The following is an 18,800-nucleotide window of genomic DNA, read 5'->3' as shown; positions in this document are numbered from 1 at the left end:
CCTTTTATCATTGGGTTTTTTTCACATCTAACACCTTGTGTAGCTTATCATTGCTAACTCTCAAACCCATTAGTGCCTCCACTCCCAAACCCCAACTAGTTAGTGGAACCTACCATAGACACCATCGTAGAAGGGATGCAGGCTCCTTTGAGCCATAGACTTGTAGTTATTGTTTTGATATTTGTTTGGAACATTTGATGTCATGGATTCCATATTCCATGAGTTTTGTATACATTTGACAATATTTATATATCTAAGTTTGCTATTTCCTTCAGCTACAATTTGCATTTATACTTATGTGATCGATGTATACTTGTGTATGTGATCAAATTAGCTTCTATTTGATGATGTTATTGTGTCTTTAAGGTTTATTTAATAAAGGGTGAATGAAACAAGTTTTAAATCCTTAAAAATCTATAGATTTCTTGGGTTTTTCACTTTGCCAAGTCCTGTCAAGGCTGCGCTAAGTTTTTTTGTTGGGTCCCGAGTCAATTCACCCTTGTCGAGTCTGCGCTAAGTCTGAGTCCTGTTTCTATGTGTTAGATAATCCGGTAATTTGCCTAGACTAAAAATTTTAGGTTGATGCTCTTGAAGAGTTGGATAATAACGACATTTACTTGGATAGAGAAATTTAAGCTTAAGTCGATATGGTTTTTTTTGTGTCTTTCTTTTTTCATAATTTAAACCTTAAGGGGGAGTTGTTAGGAAATAAGGTTTACATTTAATAAATTAGTTATCAAGTTCGTTAGTTGGGTAGGAAGTTATTCCTGTAATAGGAAAATAATGGCTTTAGAAGGCCAATACATTGGATGTAATAGAGAAGCCAAAAGATTATAATAAAATTTCTATTTTAATTTTGTTTGTAATGTAAATCTTTTTCTATTTTATTTTTGCTGTTCAACAATTAAAATGCTTTGCTGATTTCTTCTAGATATTACCAAAGACTGCAATAGGAATTATCAAGGCTTTCATGCCTTTCTCTATGCATCATATCTTTCCTTGGTTGATTTATAATATGGTAAAGCCTCATTGGGAAGCCACAAAATGAATATGATATGAATTTTAAAACATTTCATCAATGCGCCCACTTCACTGCAATTTATGATAAATATATTTGCTTGCATACATAACACTTTATAAATTTATATTTTCTTGCAAATCTTGTATAAATTTATGCCTATAAATCGGGCTGACTTGGAAATCCTTTATAGATAAATCAATTTGCACCAAACTCTTCTTCTGTAAACATTCAGCCCACTACAAGATGCACATGTCCTCAACTAGAGTTGTTTTTAGTGCCAAATTTGCAAGCTTCAAAATTCTCAAAATTGTTTTATGTCCTTACTTTTTTATGCCTTTCTTGTATTGCCCATTAATTATACCCAATTCTAGAGATTTTCGATGCACATGTTGGATTGTTCCAGTTTTTATTTGGAGATCTTCAGAGTTTTAACCATTCTGGTTTGTAAGGGTTTTCCTTTACAGTTTTATGACTAAAACCCTGGTCCTTTTGTGCTTTGGACCTTTACATATGTCATTGTATTTATCTATTTTAACATTGTTTGTTTTTTTCCAATTTATTTCACTTAAGTTTTCAATCTGAACCCTTTGAATGACAACCTTACTAGACCCTAGCTTTCACTTGTCAAAGTTTGCCCATTCTTGGTTTATTCCTTTTGTTATCCAATCGTGACTGTATTGCAGCTTTGAGTCCCCACTAACATTCCATATGCTGATTTCCTATTGCATTGCAACGGTCCTTCACATCATGGTTTTTGTTTGAACTTTTTGCTAGAATCGTGAGCTAGTGATATTGTGCAACGAGTACCCTGAATGCAGACTCATACTTGTCAGTTTATGCAATGTTGTATTCGTTGCGGGCCCAAGTTGACAGATTATGATAGACCCAATACATCAAGTTCAAGACAAATTCTAGCAATTATGCAATGTGCCCAAAGTTCAAACAGTATCTGGCTTGCACCCAATAGGCCGAAATACCATCTTAAAAACCTCTATAATGTCCCCATTTTTCTTGTGATCAATCAGTTGCATGGTTTTGCCTGTTAGCCATCTCCGCAGGCAATTACAGAGGCTAGGGGATGATTGGCTTTACCAAGAGGAGTCTATACTTAGTGACTTTTTGGCCTTGGTGAGCTTAAGTTACATAGACTTTATAATAATTCATTATTAAGTTACTTTTTCTATAATCAGAAAAATTATAAAGTAACTTTATTAAAAAGGAGATTAATAAAAGTTAATGATGAATTATAAAATGGCCCCTTGGCACATTTCCCTAGAAGTTATAACTTAAAGCTTATAACTTAATAATGTGGCCACTTTTAATGAGGAATTAGACCCTCAATGGGTCAACCCACTTAGGGGTAGTTATTTTTTAATAAAAAGGAATTATTTTAGCATGTTTTTTTATGCCAAAAGTTCAACCCTAACCCCAAATTCGAATTAGGGTTTGAGGAATGTTTAAAAGACATTGGGGGCAACATTTTATTCATTATTCAGTGTGTGGACAAAAACCCATTCACCTTTGCATTGAAGGAATCCTCTTTCATGTTATTTGGGGCCAATATCTGGAGGAAAATTCATACTTTTGGCAAAGATAAATCATCTAAAGCACATTTGAGCAGATTGGAACAGATTGGGGAACATTTTCCAGCAGTTATTGTGCTTTTAATGCTGGCCATACCATTCCTAGGCTGGTCGTACCCTCTTTGCTTCTCCTGTGAAGCCAATAAAATAGATTAGAGGGCTTTGATTCAGAAATTTATGTGTAAATTCTTTGTTGGCAGCAAATAAAGACAGATTAGTGGTTCTTTCAAGGAAATTTTAACACATTTGGGTTACATAAGCATTTTAGTGGGGAAAAATGGTCAATCTGGAGGTTTCTCCTGGCAAGAATTTGGAATAAGCACTTGATCTGTTATTTCTTCCTTAAATTGTTTTTGATAATTATATATAAGGAGAATAAAACACATTGGAACAATTTGCAGCACCTGGAGGCTCCTGTAATGCTTTGTGCACCACCTCTAGCATCAAAGTAAGCTCATCTAGGCAGGGCATTAGACACTTGATAGGCCAATTTTGGCTCTAGTTGTCTTAAATAGTCATTCTCTTGAATTTATAATTTGCTGCAATAAAATCTCAGTTCTGAAATTTTATTTCAATCAATTGTTTCTTTTATGTATTGCATTCTTTTGGCAAATTTTCATTGGCATAAGCAAGCAAAACCCCAAAAACTAAAAAGAAACATCAAAATTCATCTCAAACCAATAAAACAATTCGCTGGTCAAAGATTTGAAAGCAAACCAAAAAAATTCAGACTGGATCAAATTCTCAATTGGCATCTTTCAACCTGGTGACAAACTTGCAATATGTGATCCCCAGATTCATATAGCACATCATGTTTTTTGGCTTATAGGCATCAAAATTAGATCTTGAAACTAGGACTAGATGAGCCTGGAAATAAAAAAATTTCTTGCTTGATTGTTTCCCCTATTATAGAAACAAAAATTAAGACAAATAAAGCAGTTACGAAGTTGTTCAAGCAAAACTGTCAAGAATAAGGACAAAGTAGTCATGGTGTGTTCCTGCAAAACTGACCATTGATCTTCATCAGTCCTACCAAAGATTGAAGGCATGAAATTTGTGCAGCTATTGGTGAATTCTCGTGTGATAAAAAATGTCAGTACACTTTACAGTCCAAAATTTATTTTGCCAAATCAGTAGTAGCTCTCCTTGGTTTCCATCGTCTTCCAAATTATGCATTTTTGCATCCCCAAAAAATATAGGTGCAATATCTACAATGGTTGAGACTATGGAGGAGTCATCTTTGACGAGGATAAATCCTTCGAACAACCAATTTTTATTTAATTTATTTCTCTGAGTGTCAATCTTCAAGAAACATCAACTTTGTTTCATGTCATTGCACAATGCACATTTAAATATATGAAAATATACAAAAAAAATAAAAATACTTAACATGTAGCTTATGTAGCATATATGCATCAATCCTCAGAGATCATTCTAAATGGTGTCAAACAAGTCATGACATGCTAATCAAAAGCCAAGTAAAGTTAAGTTGGATTTATCAACAATAGCACTTGTTTCTTAGGTCTTCGTTACTTTACTAGCAATAATTTGTTGTACTTTGAAAACTTCTTGATCAAGATTCAAAACATAATTTTTTGTAGAATTTGTAAAATAGAACATAGAATCAGTGTTCCCGAAGGCTTGATTCCATGCCGGTAGGTGCATACTAGTTGGAATGTTGGTGGTCTGAGAGTTGGCTTCCTAAGGCATTTCCTCGTATCTTCCGACAATATGTTGACTCCTGATTCTCCATCGACAACGGTATTCATCAGGTTCTTCTAGATGATCTGCATATGAATGACAATCGACTTCTTTCCTATGTACACTGTCAACGACATCGGTTCAATGACTTGTTCTCCCTAGGGTGGTGGCTCTATTATCATGTCTTTACTTGTCTTCCTACCGCTTTTTTGGTCATCGTCAACCATATTTGTGATCGCCATTGTTGACTATGGCATGCTTTGAAGGTTTGTCACCTTGATCGATATGGTTGTCTACGGAACCCACCATACTATGGTCTTCTCTGGTTTTGACTACAAGGAGGTACTTGCAGTTTTATTGAAGTTTCTTCATTCATTCGCCATCACTTGTTCTAATTCTACTATATCTTTTCAAATTCTTTCTCCATACGAGGATCTAGATATATAGCCTTCTTTATTTGTAATTTGATGATTGCCGAAATTGCCTCGTCTGGTTCCTCCATGTCCAATATATTAATACCCTTTTGCTTCAAGCACTTGTTGTCTTCATTGTCACCTGGTGCACACCGTTTGAACAACATTCCAGCTTTATTATAATTTGTAATGTCCCCTTCTCCGCAGTGATTAGTTCTGTTGGCCGTTAGCCTAGTTCGAAGGCCCGTAGGCTAGTCGAGGGCAGAAATTAGGATTTCCTATTTTCTAGGAGGATTCTTTGGTGTTTTCAGGGGCTATATGTGGGAGTTTGACAGTTTGGATTCTGGATTCCTTCTGGGTTTTCAGAGAGCCTCAGGATGGTTTGACATGCATCTGCATCAGGTGACTTTTTCCAGACTTACTATTTTTAGTAAGTACGACGATTGCTCAGAATGTGGTTAAAATCACTTTGGAAACACTTACTATTTTTAGCAGTATGCTATTTTTAGTAAGTACTATTTTTAGCAGGATGTCAGCAGGCTTGTTCAGATGGCTATTTCCGACAGGTCAGTTTGAGCAGTTGGTCTTCCCTCATTTTTTGGTGCTATTCTTGGCAAGGGTTCCTCAACTCAGTTCAGTGACTATTTCTGGCAAGGCAATTCTCTCAGCTTGTTTCCCCATATCCTTGGAGCTTGTTTTGGCAGGTTCAGTATTTGATAAAAAATGGTGTTTTAAATTAAATTATAACTTAAGGCAAAGGTTGGACGATTTATTTAAAAGGGGTTGCTTAAGTTATATTGATATATAAGTCATTTCCTTAATTATATATTGGGTGATTTATTGTTGAGGAAAAATACTTTATAAAGTGAAATATTAATACGGCAAGATGGACGCCTTATGAAGAAAAAAGTTAATTTTATAATATATTTCACTTATCTACCTTGGATGCCACATTATGATTTTATTGTCATTTTTATAAAGAATATTTTCTCCTATGAGAAGGTCGATTTGGAGAAAGGAGAAATGAAATGTAATTTCAAAATAATGTGAAGTGAATGTGCATTTGGATTTGGTGTTCATTTGGAGGGATTGTGAATTTGAATTTGAGCCCTCAAAATCTATAAATGAGAGTGTTGGGCTTCTCATTTGGTATCAAATGAATTTGCATCGTTATGCTGCCGAATTGGCGATTGAAAAATCTGAGCTTCGAAGTGTGGCTTCCTAGCTAAGTCTCAGTTTCGTACTTGCAAGATAGTACCTAGCTGTGTTCATGTATTCCCAATGTTGTTGGTGAGTGAGTTGCAGATTGTGGAGTGTTTTGATTGAGATTGGAGTGTTTTCTGGTTGCTGGTCATGGGACTGCTGAAAGCGTATTTTGCTCGCACCTCTTGGCCAGACGATTCCATCATTCTGGGTACCGGCTCATCCTTCCTTCCTACCACTGGCGATGCATATTGTAAGTTTTTAGCATCTTATTTCGAGTGTGGATTTTTATATTGAAAATCGAACTTCCTAGGTTAGGCGTGGGGTTTAGTTAATGCATTGGGAAGCATGCCAAATAAATATGGGTGTTTCGATGGCTTTACTTGGGTTTGTTCTCATTGTGGCGGGTATAGCAATTGTTTAGAACAGATTTTGGGTGAATTGGGTGAGTAATGAGAGAGTTATGAGCATTTTAGTGAATCCACACGCTGCTGGTTTTGCAATTCCAGCCTACAGATTTTTGATGTTAGCAGAAATTTCATGTTCTTAATTGGATGTTCAGCATCACTCTCTTCTCACATTATCTTGATTATTGTAAGGTTAAGTAGTAGTACCACTAACCAATTATGCCTTGTAAATCTCACCCCGCTGAAAAGTGGAAGAGGCTGGCTTGCCGCTTATTTTCAAGTAAATTGTAATTCAGTCCTCCCACTGCATAAGTGGTCGAGTGATGTCTGGTTGTAATGGTCCTCCCGCTATATAAGCAGTTGAGTTGAGTTTGTTTTGTAATTTCAGTCCTCCAGCTGAAATATTGCGGTCGAGTGATTTGTGCCTTGTGTGTTTCTCTTGGCTAGTTCACCGCCAAGTTTCTTGCATTCCCGCTGGATAAGCGGAAGGGGTTGGCTTGCCGCCCAGTATTGTATTTCATTTCATCTTTCAGCAATTTGAGATCTAACGATCCCCTATTCACCGTATGCTCTCACCTTCCCACATTGGGCACTTGGTGATCAGAAAGTGGAAGGGTTGTAATCTTCAACAAGTTTTCAGTTTATGCTTTCTAACCTTAACGGGTTATTTGTTGTGGATGATTGTTATTGGCCTAAAAACAAAAAAAAAATAACTGGGATATTACATAATTGCTTTGGCATTCCCTAGCAAAGTGACCCCATTAGTTACATTTACGACATTGGATCATCGGTCTCCCATTGGCATAATATTGAATCTTGCTTCTTGGCCCATTGTTGCTGAACTGATTATTATTCCCCCACCTATTACTATATCTGTGGGGAGATGCATTAATATTATTGTCTTGTGGTTTTGGAGGTGTGGTCGGCTAGGTCGATTTTCCCCCCCAAGTGAAGAGTACTTGTGTACTTCTTGTGTTTAGATTGTATGGACATTCCTTGATGGAATGTTTCATCACTTGGTAGACATAACAAAGCAAATTTTTTGGACAATTTACTTTAGTGTGACCTTCAACATTGCACTTTATGCACCATAATTCTTTGGTCTCTGTTAAAATTTCTTTCTTAGCTTTGAGCTCCTTCATCATTCTCATGATATCTTGTTGTAGGGCTTGAACTGTCTTTGATTCTTCGTCGCTGCTATCTTTTGTGCTCTCATCATCATTTATCTTTTGTTATTCTTGAGAGGATGTCTTGTCCTCACTCTCAATATCCACTACTCGATTGTAAGTGTCGACATACGAGGACAAAGGTACCACTTTTATTTTCTTACACAACGAAGGGATCAATCCTTCAATGAACCATTGTTTCTTCAATCCATCCACTAGCTAGTTCTCCAACTTCACCGACAATTCTTCGAGCCTACAATTATAAGCTCGTACATTCTCATCCTTTCCTTACTTTGTGTTGTAAATCTTTGTATGATCATCTTTTCATCAACAATTTGAGTTCTACCTTGAATGCTTTCTTCAGTGCATTCCATGAGGTTGTGGATTGTGCATCAAAATCCATGAACAAATCTATGGCTAGACCCCTTAGCATTGCATGGAATGCTCTCAGACAATAAACCTTGTCGTCCTAGCTGCTCGCTATCCATATTCTCATATGTTTCACAGTGTTGGGAAAGATCCTTAGACCTCTTCCTCGTGAACTTTAGGAGTTTTTGCCTTTCAATGTTTGGACTCACTAGGGGACTCACCATTTTCCTTGCCTTATGTGTTCCTTGTGCCTTGGAACTAATTGGATTGTTTTGACCTCTACGTTCCAATGCCTGCCTTACACTCTTAGGCACGTAGCGAGTCCTCTACACATCCTCCTTCAGCATGCCTTTCACTCCAGTTATCTTCAACATCATTTTTGCACTCCCGACATCCGTAGGTCTTCGACTCAGTTTCTCCAATTCTCGGCTCCTCCGAAATGAAGTGCTCTTCGATGTGGTGTATGTTATTCTTGAACGTTTCACTTAATTCATTTTTAGGGTTTCCTTCCTCCTCTTCGTCTAAAGTTGACTGTATGGATAGATTTCCCTCTTGGCCGATGAGGTCTTCATATGCTTTGTCAAGGAGCGGTAGGTTTCTAACTATCTCCTCCCCCTTTCCCTTTTTATGTTCTTCAGTGAAATTCTTACTTTCCTCCCAACTACAACTTCGGTTGGCGCTTATACTTTTGCTACTTAGCAAGCTTGGAATTTTTGTCAAAAAACCTTCAATTTCTTTGACAATTCTCCTTGGTCTTCTTTGTCATTCTCCTCGTTCTCTTAGTCAAAGGGACTTTCTCACTAATCCTTCTATTGTTTTGTGACCCTTTGGAATACGTGTCTTATCTTTGTTGAGCAACACAGACATTAATTCCTAGAGGTGTCTCTTATTGGTGTCACGTTCCTCCTCTTCCCATCAATTCCTCTCTTCCTACCATTATCGTATTTGTTGCCTTTATTCCTCCTAATCACGCTTGGCCTAAAGGTCTTGCAAGATGATAAAATGGCATGCAATAAGACTTGGTACTCTATGTAGGAGACGGTCAACCTCTTCATTGATGGTTAGATTGTCCTAGATGACCCGAGGGTCCTAAGGGATCTCACTCTTGAGAGCTTCCCTCCAAACACTTTCCTTTAACAAGATGTCCCACAACTTCACCAAGTCTTGTGTAAGTTGGTCTTCCTATTCCTCATTGGCTTGTACAAGTTCATCTTCATTTTGTCCATTACATCGCCATGATTTCCATCTGTAAGTTATACTTTGCTAGGGTTTGAAGAGGCAATGAAACCAAATGTTTACTCGGTAATTCTACTTGAATACTTAACAAAGAGTAAACAAAATATTAGAGTATAAACTTCATTCACAACAATGTCTTAGAAAGATATGTCGTTCTATTCATTCATTCATTCATGTAATGTCCCCCTTTTGGGGTTTACCTAATTTGGTCCTGAGGCAACAATTCCAAGTTAAAGTGAGAATTATAATCTATTAATAAATATAATTCTATCAAAACTGAAGATATTATACTTAAAATCCTAAGACTAGTTCGTAAGATAGAACTTATCTTGATAGCTTTCCCTAATTTGACAATAGATTTATGTTGCTAATCTTCTTCAATCCTTTAAAGAAGAGGGTTGATCGTTGTTACCGATTTGACTGTAGAAGCCTACAACAATGGTGGTGCTATTCCTGATGCAAATCCTTTTAATTTGCAACCTTTTATGCCATTGGAAAATAATGCTCAAGAGAGCCAATCTGCTAAGATTACAAATAGAAGACCAATACCACAATCAAGTAATTAATTACCTTTCAGATCACACCATTCTATTTTGATTAGTCTCGAATCATTAAAGTTAGTATGCAGATTAATGGCACTCAATGTAATTTGGTTATTTTAATAATTAATCTATTAATCGAGTGCCTTAATCAATATTTGATTGGGCATATACTTGTTCTTTGATACAGATTATTGAGTCTTCTTTTATTGGCGATCTGCATTGGGAGGATGATGTTATTCCATACTTCGATCATCTTGGAAATGATTGTTATCAATGTCATACATGGATTGATTTATGATCCCCATCTTCTGCCTAGGCAAAGCCTCTATATATCCTTTCAACGGATTTGGAAGGTTGTGGCCAGTGGATTAGGGCATTTCCTTTGTTACCCCATCGCACCTCCTCATGTCTTATTTATTTTATGAATGGTTATGGCCACGTTTGACTAATCTTTGTTATTCCTTAATGTAATATTCCCACTATTTGTTTTGTTTTTTCAGAGCAATATCACAATCACACCAGTCACCCATTAGGGTTAGAATAATGAAATCTAAACAACTGGAAGGAACCCTACACTTTTTGATCATCGAGAGCCCAGACTGGGAGGGTGAGAGCATACGGTAACAGGGGATCGTTAGAGATAAACCGTTGAACTGCTGAAATACAATAACGGGTGGCAAGCCAACCCCTTCCGCTTATCCAGCGGGAAAGCAAGGAACTTGGCGGTAAACCAGCCAAGAGAACAACACTTCAAACACAAATCACTCTACCGCAATATTTCAGCGTGAGGACTAAATTACAAAATATCAGATATAGGCGGCAAGCCAGCCTCTTCCACTTTTCAGTGGGATATGAAGATTACAATCCAGAACGGTTAGCAGTACTACTACTTAACCTTACAATAGAGAGGAAAGTGAGAGTAGAAGTATATTGCTGAACACAAGAGATAATGATCATCAAACTAATTCAACACCAAAACAGCAGGCTGGAAATGCATAACCAGCAACCCATAAACTCACTTAATTGCTCATATCTCACTCAAATCTCCTTCAATTCACTCCAATTCACTCCCAAACCAACACTAGACAAGCAGCAACTAAGAACAAACCAAAGAAGAGCTACCAAACACTCCAAAACACCCTGCACGCATCCCAGTGCACTCACCAAAACCCACGCCTAGCTAGAATATTTCGATTTGCAATATAAAATTTAAAACTCAGAATATGGTGCTGTAAACTTACAAGCTATATCGCCAATAGCATAAAGAAGGTTTGAGCCAGTACCCAGAATGACCAGTCTCTCAAGCAGGGAGGTACAATCGAAAACTTGCTTCAACCACAAGGAAACCAGCAACTCCAGAAAACACACCACACTTCGAAAATACTGAAATATGCACTAAAAATGTCACAAGAATACACCACTCAGCTAGGTACTATATCTCAAGTACAAAACTGGTAATACTAGGGAGCCACACTCTGAAGCTTCAAAGTTCATACGCCAATCCAATAGCATAACAATGCAATTTTTCAAGATGGCAAAATGAGAGCCCAAGGCTCATATTTATAATTTCACGCTCCCCCAAATTCAAATGCAAATGGCACCCAAACTCAACTCAGACTCCTTTCATTTCATTTCAAGTCTCCACCCAACATGGCGCCCACTTCCCTTCTTCCTAGGCAAAGTTCGAACTTTAACTTTGGTGACATTTTTTGCAACATAAAAAATATAAAACAAGAGATGTTTTATCATTCCAAATTGCCACCAAATATTACGCCATTGACTTAGGAAAATAACACATTGATATCAGAAAATTATTTTTCCCTAAGTCATCCTCAATCTATTTAATTAGTAAATACAAATATTTAAATATTAAACCTTAGAACAAGGAAATAATATTTAATTAAATCACTTATGACTCCCATACTGATCATCAACAAAACCAGGATGAAGCGGAGTAAAGAAGACCATAGAATTGTTGCAGGATCAGGACCCTGTCCATTGCCAAAAATAGAAATGCTCCATACTACCACTTACTAAAAATAGTAAGTCACAAATTACTCCTCCGAAAAGCATGATCTTCGCACCCAGAGATAGAGCATGGAAAGCTCAGTAAGACAACATCATCTAAACAGACAAAGCCTAACTTACTAAAAATAGTAAGTTCCCGCTTCACCAAGTTTGAAACCCTAATTCTCCATTCTCCACAGCCTACGGGTCTCTGGAATAGGCCAATGGACCACTGAAAACACATCATTGAGAAGGGGACATTACACTTGACCCTTTCGATTTATTATGGAAACCATGGATTGTTTATTATTATTATTCGCTACTTTAATCTTTTTTTTAGAAAGTTAATCATTGCTGCCTTAATACTATTCTCCTTACTAAGGTCGCTGCCTTATGACGACATTTATATAATTTGCTACCAAAACATAAGATCACTGCCTTTACAAAATATTTACTTTCATAAGGCACTTGCTTTATCTTAGCTTATGTAATTATTAATCAATGATTTCCTCCCTGCCTACTGGTAATTTTCTAAACATAACGGACTACCAGAAGAATGGTCGTCAAGCATTTATTAAGTGTTAGATTACTTTCACGAGTCCGATCAACGTATAGAAGTCCCATATTTCCTTGACGAGGCCAATTTAGTGAAATAATCTGCTGGGATTGTGGAGGGGACATGACATAACTTAATAGCATTTCTGATCTGCTCTGATCTATGGTGTTCTCCCTGGATGCTTTTGATCCCTTTCCTTTATATCTCTCAATGTGAGGGAGAGGTCACACCTCTTCATCATGTATGCCCTTTGGCAAGAGAGACACCCTTTCACCATTAGCAACCTTTGAAAGAGTGCATCTCTTCATTTATCTACCCTTTGAATGGGAAACAACCTTGGAAGATCAGACCTGCACTCCTTATTTAAATCAGATCTGCACTTCTAATTCCCTAATTATCCCCCTTCAAATGAGTTCTCTTCTCCCTTTTATACCTCATATTTGGGGGACTCACAACTTATCACTTCATGCCTTTTGATCATTCATTAACTGTAATCAATTTTTAATTATGTTTAATTATATTCTTTTATATTTTAATTTAATTTTTTTTTTTTTGTTCTTTTGTATTTTAATTTTATTATTATTAAGTTATATTTCAAAGTGGGGACATTACAATTCATCAAATATGCAATAGTTACAAGAGTTCATTCATGTGATCCTTGACTACAAGTACAATAAGAAATATATAGCAAAGTTGACAATGGTTGAGAACGCCAACCGTGGGTAACAACCAACTCACAACCGACTATTGGGAGCTAACTTCTTAATTACAGAACAACTGATTTTATTTATTTAAGATCTACAATGGTTTCTTTATTACTATCATTAAAAATACAGTTCAGATTTAAACCTCCCCAGAATTAAGTGGTAGAAACAAAAACTAAGGATATGCCACACTGAAAAACATACCAATGGGCGTAGAATGCGATCCACCTCCAGTAATATATCTTCTATACGGCAACCTCTACCACGATCTTTATAATGTGAGAATAATCGGAATGCATGGAGCAAATCATATGTTCGTGGATAAGTAGAAAATGGCTCACACCTGCAACAGGTACAATTATAAGAGTGCATTACCTTTAGTAAAATACAAGATTAATGCATGAATTTAGAGAAACCTAAATAAATAATTAGATATGGATGAGTGCAAAATGAAAACTACCCACCAATCATGAAAGGAACCAATCAAGCCTCTATCATAGATTGCAGGTAATGTATTTCTCAAGGTTGAAGGAACTACATTAATGACCCAAACTGGTTTCATGCTTAAAGCAACGGCAAACCCACCATAGAGAGCATTCATATCCATTACATTCCGAATATCATGCTCACTAGCATTCAAAAGGTTCCAGTATTCTTCTACTTGCTTCTGCCAAAATGCTGTATCTGCACTGAAATCCATAGCAGTGATTCCTGTGAAAAAAACCACCAGTTTGTATATTTTATAAAGACAGTTAAATCTATTTTATTGATAATAATAAATTTAAAATATTTTGCATTCACTATCTTATATATGTTGATACTTGATCAAGAAGAAAAGACAATCTAAAATTCTTATGAATTATCATCTTCACCAATGTCTATCTAATGCATGCAAATATTTAAGGCATAGATCAATGAAATGCCAAATCGATCCCTAGAAATAGTCTTACAGTTTTTCTTTCAGAGGTCATTCAAAAAATTCAAGAGCAATGGAATGCTAAGTCACTAGAAATACAAAAACTTGAAACAAAGAATACTCTATGTTCACAACTGATAGTGAAAAAGGATTCAGAAAACATATTAACTCCCACCAGTACTGATGATCTAGAACAAAACATTCTCTCATATCTGTCTAACCTCTTACACTACAACAATTTGTTTTTATTACAAATATTTCTGACAGACATAAGCATATTATTTGACAGTATGGACACCGAGCTAGTGAAATAAGATTCAGAAAACAAATTAACTCCCATCATTACTGATGATCTAGCACAAAACAGTCTCTTCAATCTGTCTGGCCTCTAATGCCACAACAATTCTGCATAAATTTCGCTATAGTTTCAACAACAATCTTAGACTTCTTACAAAAAGAGGGAAAAACAATCCCTTTTATAGACTTCCAAAATTGGATGAATGGCCCAGATCTAAACTTTACAAGTGGCCCAGATTCATCCTCTAAGGTATGGCTGCCCATACCTATTAATAAGGAACAAAATATCCCCCACCAACTACCAACTAACTAATAACTACCCAACATAAAGTTGCTCCCCAAAAAGTGCACTTGCACGGAGCTCAAATCTGCAATGACTTTGGGTAGTTGAAAAAAAGTAACTAGCTTGGAAAAGTGAATTTGGAATTTAAAAGAAACAATTATTTTTATGGAAGCACTTTTTCCTTTCTCGAGGCAGATTCTTCCACCAAACATTCAACTTCCCCTTGCAAGTAGTCTTTCCAGATGTCCCGACTTGCTACACGTTCTACCTGAACATAGTTCTCGAATCTCATGCAAACCGGGAACAATTCCTTATTAGAAGGAATGGGAGGATTACACACTTTGAACCGAATGCCCTCAAGATGGGTGTCCACTACCCTCAGCCGCTCGCGCCAGTCTAATTGACAATCTTCAAAATGCAGTATATCCGCGTGCAACCTGCTGATGCATTCCATCTCCTCTGCAGAATATGTAGTTTTATCAGTCCTCAACCTATCATTCCATCGTGACACTACATCGTCACCTTCCATGTCATCCTTCTAGCCAGTGACAATTGCCCTGACTATATTTTCACCAATACTCTTAACGCCAGACAAGTCTTCCTCACACTCATCCTGAGTTCTTCTGACGGTGTCTGCCATGTCCTTCTTCATGTTGACAATCCAATACCATTCCTTAAAGGTGTTTATATTATGGGGATTTAGGATTGTCTGCAGCATGGGAATCTGAACGTGAGTCCAGAAGAGAGCCCTCATGAGGGGTAGAGCTATGCTAATCGTCTCCTGGATTTTGGCGTACTCTCTCTCTACCTCCACCATCTTTAGGTGGGTTGATTGTATATTGATTTCTACGTCAAATACATCCTTGATGGTTCTCTTCCCTCTTGTCTTAATGCCTTGGATCCACTCTCTAACTGCCTTGGCGGTGTCACGCACTCCTTCGAATTCAGCTGTAGTTTTTTGTGCCAACACCAATGGAGGAATGTGGGACTCAACAATGTGTTGCAGCGATCTTAACAAGTGATCTACGTATCCCTCAACTTGCTCAGCACGAGCTCGATACATATCCCTTTCAGTGGTTACTTCATCTAGCTACCTGAGCATATTCTGAACAGAATCCTTGAATTCTTATGTCTCTTGCTCTTTGGTTGCTCTCCCTATTAGGATGGATGTGATGCTATAGTCGGCCAATGCAACTTGATTTGTTGGTTTGTCTATGGGCTGAGCAGCAATATGAATCGTCCAATTCCTTTGCTCATCCTTGGTGATCCTGGAGTAAGTTCTTGGCTTCTTCTTTCCTTTGGCTTTTGCTTCTCCTATCCGAGAGAATATGTCCTCCAGGTCAATTGGTGGCTTCACAGCCACTTTTCGCTGTGCTCGGGCTATCAACCAGTTATGACGGATGGTTTGTCCAGATGTGACTACCAAATCCCCACTTTTCTCTTTGGATGCCTCGGCTGATTCACTGGCTATCCGTAATTGATCGGACATAGAAGAAGGATTGGGTGTAATATCTGGTCCTTTACTCACCGTTGAGTTTTCTCCCACTTCACTGAGCAACAGATGTGTGGCTTCTAATAGTGGTTGCTCCTCAATTCTACTGGGTTCGTGGGTTCTATCTTCCTCCTTTTCTCCCTCAACTATGATGTTATCCCTGTTGTCACCTTCCTCCTGCTGCAACTCGTGCTTGCTCCCTTGCGTGGGCTCTTGTCTGTCAGTCCCTTGATCTAGCACAATCTCTCCATCTTCGACCTGATTTTCAGCTCCCTCCAAACTAATGATCCGTGTCTCTGTTTCTTGCTCACTTTGCGTCTGTGGATCATTCGCCTCCAATGCAATTGGATCATTCTATTAAGGTGGAGTTGGTAGATGATCAAGATCGACTACATCATCATCCGAACTAGGATCCTTGGATGAGGTGGTAACTGCTGGCCTCCTGATTGGTATCTTTTCCCTTGTTCTTTTTGATGTCCGGGTTCCCCTACTGGCCTTTGCCTTCTTTCTTTTCTTCTCAGGTTCTTCAACCTCCTCTTCTCTTGGCACACTTGACGTCCCCTCGTCTTCTTAAGACTAGGAATCAAGACTACCCCTCATGGGTTATCCTCTCTATCTGCCGGGATAGCCAGTCATCAATGTATCTTCTTGAACCCTCCATGACGGCCTTGAAGTCCGTGATTGGGTCTTGAGCCCAATTAATGGTTGGCGGGAGGTCTTTGACTGCCTCATACTCTTGAATTTGCAAGCAGCCCCCATAGTCTGTTACCTGATTTGGGACCTAGCGATACTCATAAAGTCGAATTTGTTGAACAGTCAACCTTGAGTATTCTCATCGGCGGACCTCAAAGTCATCTGGATAATTGCTCCAGTAGTCCTCTATGGACGCCTTAGCCCTGTAATGCCTGCCATAAGTCTTCCTTTCTAATCCAGCAAGATCGAAGTACTTCATGGGGAAGTGATCCTGCAAGCAATATGATGCCAACTCGTCGAATGATTCCTCGGCTTGCACAGAATTCTTGAAGTGCACGTCAAGCTTGCCCATGATCATCAGGAATGTGAATCCCGATTGCATTTTGTCCCTGAGTATGTTGCCTGCTTGGTGTGCATGTCTTGCAACCTCCATGAGGACCAATCTGTCTGATGGGTAACGGAGAAGTCAGTAAGGTGTTCCCGCAAAGCCTGATATTCAGATGTAGGAGAATCGAGGGAACTGAATGAACCACACATCGTACTTCCATATCAGTGTGGTAGCCTGCTTTGATAATCTTATGTGTAATCCCCCTTGCATCAATCTGACCATGCACATTGTGAAAGCGTCATTTACACGCTCATACTGACCAATTGCATACGCAATGTTATTTTTCTCTCTCTGAGCTATGTTATAGTAATGCAGCTGAGGGTAGCAATCATACACTTTCACTTGATTTGGCCAATTCCCAATCTCACCCTTTTTGATCAATCCTAGTAGCGGCTGATGTCGAGCAAACATATAGACTAAGTAGGAGGTCATGGTGAAGTATTTTTTCTCCTCAAGTTCAACCAACTGTGTATGAATGTTGTCACTGATGAACCGAGCCCAGTCAAACTTAGCCTTCCCATTGAAGACCTGCTCAGTAAAATAACACATCCACTCCTCAAATAGGTTAGAGTGGGGAAGTCCCATGACTCGGCTGAGTAAGATAACCATGTCCCCATATTCGTTGTTGAACTCGCTTTTGTGGGTCTTTTTGCCAATCCTAGTGCTCGGGGCTCTTCTTTCTTTAAACCATTCTTCATTTATCAGTGTTGGCATTGACTAGAATTCATGTCATAAACGAGTTGGGCTTCATCAATGGTCACCTCAGTGGCACGCTCAAGAAGCGGTATATCAAATGCTTCCCCAATAGCCTCAGGTGTGAAGTCAGCCATTACCATCCCTTTTACCACCACTAATCTAATCTGGTTTTCAGTTGGTAGTGCTTGGTGGCTTCAACCACAAGCTCATAATTCTGAATCATCAATGGGAAACCAACAGCTTGAGCAATACCACTCTCCAACATCCGTCTGGGTTTGCCATATGCATTAGGAGAGTGCACTCTGTTTCTAAAGTCCAATTCCATATTCAAAAGCCCAATTCGAGAATCTCAATGATGTGAATGCCGATCCATTGTCGCAAACCAACGCATAAGGACATCCAAACCTTGTGATTATGTTTTCTTCCAGAAATTTGATTACAACTTCAGTAGTGCAAACTTTAAGTGCTTGTGCCTCCGACCATCTGGTACAATAATCTGTAGCCGTGATGATGTACTTATGTTGTGCCGAGGATGCGGGGTTGATGACACCAATAAAATCCATTCCCCATTTAGCAAATGGTCTGGCTTCAATCACTGGATTCAGTGGCATGGCAGGATTCTTTTCTCTAAAAGCTGCGACTTGGCATGTGTGGCAAGTCCTGATATGATTAAATGTATCTTTGAAAAGTGTAGGCCAGTAATATCCTGCCCTCAGGATTTGATGAGCTGTTGTGAGGTTGGCTCCATGTCCGGTTCCAAACTTGGAATGAAAATGTTCGATTATCTGTTTTGCTTCATCTTTGCCAACACACCTCAAATATACTCCTTCGTGATTTCTGCGATATAAAACAGATCCTTGAAGCATGTAATGTTGACATTTCATTCTTAATGCTCTTTTCTGTGTAGGTGTCATGCGAGCAGGGCATGTGTGATTAAGTAAGTATGTCACAATATCTTTGTACCATTCATCAGGTGTGACGTCCTCTAATTCATAGATTTGCTGGACTAATCCTGGTCCATCAATTGCCAATGTCTGTGCCAAAGCTTGTCCTCGAACAAGTTTCATGGGCTGGATTTCAATATCAAATTCTTGGATAATGGCGACCCACTTTCCTCTTCTTTCTCC

The 18,800-nt window shown here is 38.3% G+C and overlaps 1 protein-coding gene across 2 annotated transcripts in view; it reads right to left on the bottom strand.

Moving 5' to 3' along the window:
- LOC131034011 (probable methyltransferase PMT7) overlaps nucleotides 1-18,800 on the bottom strand; it is a 153,487-nt gene that overhangs the window by 16,055 nt on the left and 118,632 nt on the right. For both annotated transcript variants that reach the window (XM_057965342.2, XM_057965341.2), the window contains exons 6-7: nucleotides 13,373-13,619; nucleotides 13,113-13,251 (exon numbers count right to left, since the gene is read on the bottom strand). In XM_057965342.2, the coding sequence (XP_057821325.2) occupies nucleotides 13,113-13,251; nucleotides 13,373-13,619 (386 nt within the window). The remainder of the gene's footprint in view (nucleotides 1-13,112; nucleotides 13,252-13,372; nucleotides 13,620-18,800) is intronic.

This window comes from Cryptomeria japonica, chromosome 2, assembly GCF_030272615.1.
Source record: "Cryptomeria japonica chromosome 2, Sugi_1.0, whole genome shotgun sequence".
Taxonomy (NCBI): Eukaryota; Viridiplantae; Streptophyta; class Pinopsida; order Cupressales; family Cupressaceae; genus Cryptomeria; species Cryptomeria japonica.
Note: the sequence above shows the minus strand (reverse complement) of the source record. Positions and strands in the feature narration are given on the sequence as shown.